Here is a 10344-nt window from a genome sequence, read left to right on the forward strand (position 1 = left end):
TTGACTTTTGCTGATAAAAAATTACAATGATATTAATTTTTTCATTATTTAATTAAAAACAACAATAAAATGAAGAAATTATAATCATTTTTAACTAAAATTGACTATCAATTTATCTCAAATTTTGTAATTATCAATTTTTTTTGCCAAACATTCATCTACATCTGTCCTATGGGCTATGGTGGTGGGCAGTTGAAACCAAGTCCATTCCACGACTTCCGTATTCTTTTTGGTTTTCAACTTTCAAGCCTTTCCGCTCCATCATTAAACACTTTTAGAGCCATCAAACTGAAACTCAAATGCATGCCAAAATTATACTAAATCTCAATTGAATTCGATCTGATGACACCCCAGCTGATTTCAGAAACGAGACTGAGAAAATCATGTTTGATTTTTATTTTTAATCAGCAACGATCTGATGACACAAATAATTGAGTATTACGTAGGATTTTCAAATGTAACATTGTAAATGAATGAAAATTTAAAGAAACATTGACATACAAGATTAAAATGAAATAAAACACATTATCCAATGATTTGTTTTTATTGAATTATTTAATTCATTAAAATCTTATAGTATGCCATTATGCTTTCCCTTAGAGGATCAAGACAATAACATTATAATATACATAAAAAAATGCCTAAATACCTTGTAAATCCCTGCAAATATGCAATTTATTTTTTAGTCCTATAAAATAATATTTTTTATTCGTGTAAATTTTCTATTTTAATTCTTGTTAGTCTATGTAATATACTCTTTTTTCTTTATAATGTGAAAAAATTTCTGCTAGATCCTATCATTTTTTCACAACTAATTCAAAATAAACAATTTATCTCAGAGATTACAACAAAAAAATATTATAAAGACAAACAAAATAACAAAGACCAAAACAATTTTTTTCTTTCACAAGGACTAAAAAGAAACACATCTACATAAACTAACAAGGTATTTAAACCTATAAAACAATAAAAAAAAATCATGGCAAGCCGATTATTTCCATTGATAATTAAATCAGACTCATCAAAACCATTAGTTTAACCCATTGAAAAAATTAAGACTTCATTGGAACAAAAGATTATTTCAGAACAAAAATATACACCACACCAAAATAGAGGGCCAACTAAAAAAACGCTAAAGCGTTAACAAAAATATTAGCAGGACCCGGAACGAAAAATGAGAAAGATCCGAGTCTCCCCCACTCAGTCACTTTCTTGAATGCAAGTCGTCTTTGGATGAAAGGATATAAATGCTCTCATTAGCTTTCCTTGACTCTATAAACTTCCACAAAACATGAAAATCCTAATCCTAATTTAATGCAAATAAATAAACCTTCTTAAAATCAAGGATATCCATAATGTTTAGGGGCAAAATGAGTGCTCAATGTAGCGATAGAAGAAAATTCGGCATTGCTATTTACATGGAAACTATTTACCACTATCTCATGATAGCCTCTCTTTATAGTCATTAATTAAAAAAATAATGGTTAGAATTTGTGATTAAAAACAAGTGCATGTATAACAAACTTTGAAATTAATTACAAAAATATTTATATTTTAATCAATGACGATAAGTGCACTTTATTTCCTAATATACACTACACTCTCCTTACTTTATTGAAGCTAAATGTATCTTTAAAAATACTACTACTGAACAGAGAGTATATCCATCCACGATGCCAAATCATTATATTAATCTTGCAGCATGAGAGAAACAGTTGAAAACATCTCCAGGTTGCTACAAAGAGCTGAGACCTACCTCAATAATTCATCATAGGAACCTAATGCTTCAAGAATGCTTTCTACCCAGCTGTCAGGAAGAAGATCGCCAAAAAAACAAATATTATTAACAGGATTTCAGACCAGTTAACTGAGTAATAACTAAATTATTCATCAATCAATTTAAGTCTATGAAACAACAAAAATGTCATTATAGTCCTAAAAATTATCAAATAAACAGTCAGTTTAATCCAGGTTACTAAACAATTATCATTTTAGTTCCTGAAATTACAAAAAATTTAAAGATTAAATGATAATTTCAAAAATTAAAATGATATTTTTATAATTTTAGAGACTAAACAATTTATCCTAATTTTAGGATTTAATTTAGTATATTCCTCTCGTCTATCATAGAAATAGAATCTCCTTATATATTAGACCAACTTAGCATGATGGCATCCCATAGACCAGAAGGTGAAAAGAAGGTAAATTACCAAAAGGAACTTATGAAAATTCATTTACTATAGAGGAAAAATAAAAAAATCATGTTTTCACACAGAATCACTACAATTTTTTTAATAATAACGAATACCGAACTTTTGCTTGTTTGTCATTGTCTATATTTTAGTCAGTGATTTTGTAATTTCCCCAAAAAGATTTCCAAAGGTTCTTCTATGTTGAGTCTAAAATATTCAATCGCAACAACATAATAGGCTAATAGCATACAAGGAAACATGACACAGAATAAACATCAAGTACGGTCAAATATAGGCAACAAGTAATAGAAAGGAAATTATTATTTTGTGGGGATTGGGAAAGGGGTATTAAAAACTGAAAAGTATTTTAAAAGGGGGGAAGTGAACAAAATAGTTCCTAAGCTTAGTATAGCCACCATGAACTTTTTGGATGATAAGAGGTCATTAATACTTGCAAATAGACCCTTCTGTCTAACAATGTGGAAGTCGTCCATCATACAATTAGCACATTTTCATTAACACGCATAATAGTCAGTAAAAAAAATCCATTTTTTCCATTTAATTTAATTTATATTACAGAAAAATAAGTATACAACAATTAAAGAAAATTAATTTAAATTAATAGGTAAAAAAAGCTTCTTTCAATTTTTTTTAAAAAAATATGTCGACAAATGAGAGACTATCATGTGTAATTAATAACAAACACTTGTCATGTGATGAATAGTATACATGTAACTAATGAACGGAAAGATTTATATGCAGGTTTTGGAAAGTTTGAGAATCACTTCTGATTCGTGAAGAATCTCAAGTTTTAGTTACTTCAAAATGGCATAAAGTTTATAGCATTTTCTTCTTTTTTTAAATGAATGAAATATATGAATTTAGATTAAAGATAAATTATTAAAACTAGAGTCATTCTTAAGTGGTATGAGCCTACTATATTCCAAAATCAGAAGAGCTTGTAAAACCTCCATGTGACCAGACAGTGAACACTACTAAGCAGTAAGCATGTAAACAAAGTACTGAATACTACGATACTATTCAGAGAAATATCACAGCAAAGATCCCAAAAAAGAATTTCTAAAAAGTGAATTTTGATTACCCTTCGATGCCTGGTTGTGCTGGATAGTACACATTTGTGAAACCTAAACTTCTTGCCATTGTAGCAGTTGTCTCACCAATGCATGCAACAGAATTGTTCCACTCAGAATCTGAAAGAAGATTCTTCCAGGCACTGTTGCAGCAGGTTATCTGAACTAGATAAATTATCTCAAGGGGGAAAAACTGAGTAAATACTAAATGAAGTACAACCTCCTAAGAAAATGTCCTACCTATTTCTACAGCACAAATAAGAAGATAAAGAAAGCTTTCCATGATTCATACAATACCAGGAGCCATTATGACGCTTGATTAACAAAGGGACAAAAACAGCATCCCAGGATAGTGAGTATGAAACAGTCATTGGACGCATCAAGTTTAACACATGAATCCCCTTTACATCGAATTGACATATTGAATCCAAACATGATCAACTCTCTGAAGGTTTTAAATGGATATGAAATTATAGAAAATTTAAAAGGGAAAAAAATGAAGAAGCAAAAAGAAACTCACCGAATAGAAGATGGTGAAGCTACTGTAACAACAGGGGCAGCAAGTGCTATCTTTAGAACCGTATGGTCAACATGTTGAACTGGCACCTGACAAATAAGTTTGAATTAGGGGAAGCAGTGAATCTGTCAGAGGTAGAGACCACAAATAGCCCACTCTAGTCTAGAAATTGTTCTAAATGCAAGAAATGGTTGGTTTTGATCAAAGCTAAGTAAAACCATTTGTAATGTAAAATTTTCAGAAATGACAATAAAATATAAGCCATTGTACTGATAGTTTATAGACCATGAAATACATTCTTGCAGGAAAATTCATTTCCCAAAAGACCAGAATTTACCATTAATAAATATTGTACTTAAATAGTTTAACCCAATTAATCATATGAAACAAGAAAAGAATACACGGTAATTGTAAGGAAGAAGTACAGCTAAAGCATTGTACCGTTGTATATGTATTCATCCTAGTAACCTCAAATCCACGGTTTGAAAGTCCTTCCTCTGGTTATATAAATATCACAGAAAATTAGCATATCATTGCCTTACACATTTATTAATTCAAGTATTGAACTTCAACATAGTGACTTTTTAAGAAAGCAACAAGATATCTCATGTACCAATCTCATTGCTAGCCTTTGCAGAAGCAGGATAGAGAACGGTGCATTTATTTCCAATCTTAGGAAGCTCAGTAGCCAAAACCTTTCCTGTTGCTGAAAATTATCAAATCCATAATAAGTTTCATTTTCTAAAGTTGAAGCTTTAAATTACAGTTTAGCAAAAGCAAGTGCAGTTACACCACTGATTCACAAAAGTGATGGAACAATCAGCGTAAAGCAAAGTCCTGTTCTCCCCTAGTAGATGTGTTTCTTGGAACTACTAGGGTTAAATTACTCAGTCCATATAGTTGACACTACATTAAGCATTAGTCTCTAGACAAGAGAAAAAAAACACATAAGTTTTAGTCCCTACATCTGCATTTCTGTTGAAGATTGGTCCTTGTCATTACATCTTTGCTAATGTGTTGTTGGAGATCCCTCATCAACTAGTGATATAGCCAAAATAGGGAATACAAGTGAGGCGCAAACCTCACCTTTCAAGCTGGTTTTGTGGAGTTGAGTTAGGTCCATAACCCACTTTTTAATAGGTGTCAAGGTGTGGTTGACGTGGCAATGACATGGCTGCAAATTAATCATTTGGTCCTTAAAGGGATACTACTTTTAAGAATTAGTTCCCATATGAAATAAAGTGCAAGTCCTTATACAGAATGCTCTCTGCCATTACATTGTTCCTTAACTCCATCAATATGAGACTCTCATCATCAAAACTACAGTCATGCACTCATTGCATGCCTATACTAACTCTATATATCTACTTTGAAGGTTGAATGCAGTGGATAATACTAAAGATAAATTGGTTTGCCTGGATTAGAAGGAAATTCTTGAGGTTCTGGCATGGTCTTCAGGTGTGTGTATGCTATTGCATGACCCAAGGATGGAGTTGTAATTGAATGAACTGGGGTGTTTGTTGATAGGGAAGGTATAGGAAAGTATATCTTGGAACTAGGATCTACAAAGGTGCTAATCATAATTCTTGGAAAAGGAGGCATTTGGTGTTAATGTTGATGCTCCCAATCTATATTAAACAATTATTAGCAATGCTTCTTGACAGAGTTAAGGAAGAATGAAATGATAGAAACCATTTGGTATAAATCAATGTAATATAGAAACTAAAACTTGCGGGTTTTTCTTTCATATAGGGATTAATTCCTAAAGTAATATAACCTATATGGACCAAATAACTAATTTTCATTCCCATCATTGCCACATGTCAGTCACTTCAGCCACACATTGACGATGTTAACAAAGATGCAACAGTAGAGGTCAATCTTCAACAGAAGAGCAGGTGTAGAGAGACTAAAACTTTTGTTTTTTTTTTTAATCCAAGGATTTAATACTCAACGTAGCATCAACTATACAAACTAAATGAATATATTAACCAACTATTAATGGTATGGCATATTCTCCTTGAATAGCCCAAAAGATTCAGGGCATTACTTTACAGTTCATATTTCTTTAGTCAATCATCCATCAAGGTAAAGAAGTGAAACTAGGGATCATTCAATGCAGTACCCATTTAAATTCAGCCTACAGCTAATTACACAGATGGATACCTTTTGATGGCACAAAGGCAATATCAATTGATCGGTTTGAAGACTGCAAAGCTTCCTTGAAAATGCTTGCAGTACCAGCCCCAACAACACCTATTTTGACATGAGGCATCCCAGAAGATCTAGGGACAACAATCAAGACAAGATAATCATATAAAGTGCTGACCAAAAATCATATAAAATTGCACAAACAAAAAATGTATTCTAAAGAACAGAACACAAATGCTTAGTTGTTTAAGTCATTCTTTGTATCATTGCATCTGACCAACTATAAAATGTAGAAACAAAATTAGACCAAAACAATAAACAACTATCTATGAATAATTTACATATGCATCTTGGACAACTCATGCACAATCTAGATAGTAGATTGCAGACAATAGGATAACACGTTCCATAATAAAAGATATTTCAAGTACTCTTCCCATATAACAACCAGAATTGAAGGGGAGTAAAATGGTAAAAAAGTTTAATTAGAGAAAAAAGGGCGAGGGCGAGCCCTGGTGCAGCGGTAAAGTTGTGCCTTGGTGACTTGTTGGTCATGGGTTCGAATCCGGAAACAGCCTCTTTGCATATGCAAGGGTAAGGCTGCGTACAACATCCCTCCCCCATACCTTCGCATAGCGAAGAGCCTCTGGGCAATGGGGTACGAAGTTTTAGAGAAAAAAGGGCAAAGACATCAAGTCACTGAAGAAAATAAATGATGAAAATTTAGCAGAAACATTAACAATGCTTTAAAAACTTTAGTAAACCCTCACCATGTATATTGTGATTTTATTACTAGTCAGCAACTAATAGGTACATATTTGGCTTGCACTCCACAATGACCCAAAATTTATCTTGGGAGGACAAAACAATATTCTGATAAATTTTAAAAATCACTTGGTGTACTAAAGGTTACCTCTGTCTAAATGTTTTACTTCAATTCAAAATAAATAATTTATCTAAAATATATTCTACTGAAGAGCAATTTTGCACAAATTAACCAAACAAGCCCTAATTCCTTACCTCCATGCCTCTAGAAAGACAGAACCTGCCTCTGGAGACGTTATCACAACCCAATCAAATGCATTGTCTGCATGTATCATGGATGACGAGAAGAAATGAATCAACAAATAATTATGAGGCACTCACATTCATGACATTGACAACATGGCAGATCTTTTCATGTGCATCAGAAAAGATGCCAAAGATATAACATGCAAAATTGCAAACGATTTTTAAGTTGAGGAAATCATCCTACATTCATAAATATCAAAGAATCACAGCTCTACATTAGGCCAAATTCAACCCATTCCATTTATATACAAATTTCATATAAGTTTGGCCAGATAAAACCAATCTTACATTGAATAATGAGAATGTGATCTGCAACTCTAGAAGGCCAGCTATTCATAAATATAGGAGCTAGAAAATAATAGGAAAAAAATTCTTTTACGAAAAAGAAGTTCAATCAAACATTTCTAAACTGAGTCTGAGACAATGAAGGCATATTGCAGGCATTTGAAGCTATAAACCCTCATTTTCAAGGAGGTTATTGGTAATGGGAAGTAGCTCTCAATCACCAATATTGTACCATCAATTTTACATTAGAAATGTCACCACTGCAATGCATGCATACAACAAGGACACAGGATACGAAAAATTATAAAAAATTATAGGACAAAGACAAGGCTATGTTGCAATATATAAAATTAACATAATAACACAAATATTAGATAAAGAGAAAGAATGTTTTAAAAGTGAGCATGAGTCATTAAAGACATAATAAAATGCTATAACTTACCTAATTATTGTGAGATTATCATTTGTATTGATATAAGAGCTAAGAAAAAAAGGAAGAAATTGTAAAAATGCAGCTAAAAGTATTCAAAGTATCCAACATGTGCACAGCACAAAGATGACTATTATCATGAGGTGTCTGTGCTTCCTTGCTCACCACAGCATCTTTCTTCCTATTAACCATGCATAAATTTTATTCTAAAATTTGGCCCAACAACTGAACAAATTCATATATAATTTATCATTACTGGATAAAAATAGCATAGTTCAAACCTCACAAAACATTCAAATATTCATGGCATGAGTTTTTCCTAAAACTTACCACCTAATACAGAAGGAAGCCTGCCTAAATCAGGTCCTTGAATGTGCTCAATGAGAGGAAGCTCCAAACAATTGATTTCATGTTTAGCCTGCACTCAACATTGGAATTACCTAAATAGCTTCAGTGTATATGATTAGTCAAACCTGATGTCAACTACAAACCTTGAGGATCCTTTTCATTATTTTTTTTACACGGACTGGGTGCCAAACGTAGCTGATAATCTAAGAGCATGTTTGGTTCTAATTATTTTTTAGTAAACTTTTTTGAAGCTTTCACATTAAAATTTTGATTATAAGATGTTTTAAACATAAAACAAACTAATCCTGACTGCGGAATATAAACCTCGTCCTTTGTGTTTATAGGGGGGAAATTAGTTCAATTTCAATGTGAAGTTCCCAATGCTAGAAGATAGAAAAATAAAGAAAATAAATACAGTATGTGTAACATCAATTTGGATTATGCAACGATTTAATGAGAACAAAATGCAGCAATCCTGATGGAACTTTATATAATGGAGTTAGAATAGAAACATATAATATGAATTTATCACCGTTTCAGATAGACATTCAGGGACAAAGGTAAACATTGGAAGCACAAGGTAATGAAAAAATAAAGACGAACATTTTGTTACTACTATTTTTTTTTTAATGGATGGTGGAAGCAACGAACTCACTGAAATAGTGATAAGAAAATAAGAGCATGTTGAAGCTGTTATATGCCATCACTTATTCGGGAAAGAAAGACCGTGAAGAGAAACAGTAAGTGCTCATCAGCAAACTGCAGCTCCTAGATCGTTTAAGAAGGCTTATATAGGATGAAGGAAATGCAAAAGAAGGAGAACGAGACTCAGAAAAAACGGCACGACTAATTGGAGTTCGAGTGTCGAAGGTTAAGCACATTGCAATGCGGTTCTAGGAAAAGAAATAGTAGGTGCGAAATGTGAAGTGAGTGAATAGAAGCGCGTACCAGAGCGGCGATAAGCTTGGCGTTCTTGCCGCGCTCTCTGGTGACGACGACTTTGGGAGCGAAATTCGAAGCGGAAGAGGAAGTAGAAGAGGAAGCGGCGTCGGTGGCGGAAGATGCGGCGGTTCGGGGAGGAGCGAGAAAGATTCGGCGGCGAGGTGGGAGAGGAGAAGGTGCACAGGAGAGAGGGGAGAGAGAAAAATGGGGCATTATTGGAACGTGTTGAACAAAGGAAGTGGCTCTAGGTTATTTTATTCATGAATTACACCCCTGGTTAAATTAGGATTAATTTGGTGTAGCAATGATGATGATTAACGGTGGGGATTTGCGTCCAAATCTTCTAACCCGACCCTACCCTGCTCTGTGCCCTACCTCCCAGCAACACTACCATAGATAGTACCACGCTTCTTTCGGATTCAAATAAATTGTAGCAGATATTAATAAATTTATCATTTATAGTTTTCAGTATTTGCATAATATAAAAATCTCACTTCATGATTTGTACCCCTTGTTTCTCAACTTGGTCCCACTTTGTGCCAAGTTTGGTCCCTATTTTTGCCTATAAAAATCTTTTAAATTATCATTACATATATTATAAATTGGAATTATTAGAATAACCCTAGAGCAATAATTTTTTCTTTTTAGTTGCTACAATAAAATAGGAAAGAGACAAAGATATTTTTTTTTTAAGTTAACATATAAATTAGTCAAAGTAGCTTGGAAGACTTACCAAACATATTTTTTTATGTGACACCAATCTAAATGTTTAACAAAATATTTTATCATATTAACATATAAGTTAATCTAATTAAATAACTTACTCTAGAGTGACTTATCAAACATTTTTTTTATGTGACATCAATCTAAACATGCAACAAATTTTATATAATATAATAAATAATAATACTTTCGGATATTATTTTTCAGTGGCTTCAATAACTGTAAAGAGCAATTTTATTATCAATTTTTAATTTTAACAAAAGTTGATCAAGAAATGTTTCACGATCCAGTAAATTTATCAATATATTAAAAACAAAAAGAAAAAATGCAAATTTTAAATATATTAATAATTATATTTTTATTTAAAATATGTCTAATATATTATTTATCGAAAAATGACCATATAGCATTCAATCATTCATCAAGATGACACTTTTTTTTATGATGCAATATACTGTATCATCAGTCACATAATATTATAAATAGTATATGAAACAAATTAAACAAATCACAGGCCCTTCTCCAGTGTAGGCTGGCTCTCATGTTATAAAAAGAAAAAAAAAGTTGCTTAATGCGGAAAGAACTCATTGTTTT

The 10344-nt window shown here is 32.3% G+C and overlaps 1 protein-coding gene across 2 annotated transcripts; it reads right to left on the minus strand.

Annotated features, from left to right (window-relative positions):
• Positions 1-1531: 1531 nt before the first annotated feature.
• Positions 1532-9362, minus strand: LOC100808086 (uroporphyrinogen-III synthase, chloroplastic). Of its 2 annotated transcripts, XM_003523545.5 has the most exons (9): positions 9034-9341; positions 8068-8155; positions 6972-7038; positions 5967-6085; positions 4414-4506; positions 4242-4297; positions 3804-3889; positions 3295-3426; positions 1532-1807 (listed from the first exon to the last, which is right to left on the minus strand). In XM_003523545.5, the coding sequence occupies exons 1-9, from the start codon at positions 9238-9240 to the stop codon at positions 1753-1755; spliced, it is 903 nt and encodes a 300-aa protein (XP_003523593.1). In that variant the 5' UTR covers positions 9241-9341; the 3' UTR covers positions 1532-1752. The 2 variants fall into 2 exon arrangements, with proteins under 2 accessions (XP_003523593.1, XP_006578011.1); XM_006577948.4 differs by lacking the exons at positions 1532-1807; positions 3295-3426 and adding an exon at positions 3433-3728 and having other exon boundaries at positions 9034-9362.
• Between the last annotated feature and the right edge of the window lie 982 nt (positions 9363-10344).

This window comes from Glycine max, chromosome 4 (genome assembly GCF_000004515.6).
Source record: "Glycine max cultivar Williams 82 chromosome 4, Glycine_max_v4.0, whole genome shotgun sequence".
In the NCBI taxonomy this organism is placed as follows: domain Eukaryota; kingdom Viridiplantae; phylum Streptophyta; class Magnoliopsida; order Fabales; family Fabaceae; genus Glycine; species Glycine max.

Excerpts from the sequence above, each read along its gene's own strand:
- LOC100808086 (XM_003523545.5), bottom strand. The coding sequence starts at position 9,240 with ATGCCCCATTTTTCTCTCTCCCCTCTCTCCTGTGCACCTTCTCCTCTC. Across the intron at positions 8,156-9,033 it reads CCAAGCTTATCGCCGCTCTG|GCTAAACATGAAATCAATTG; the intron begins GTACGCGCTTCT and ends TGTTGAGTGCAG. Across the intron at positions 4,507-5,966 it reads TGCCTTTGTGCCATCAAAAG|CAACAGGAAAGGTTTTGGCT; the intron begins GTATCCATCTGT and ends GATAATTTTCAG.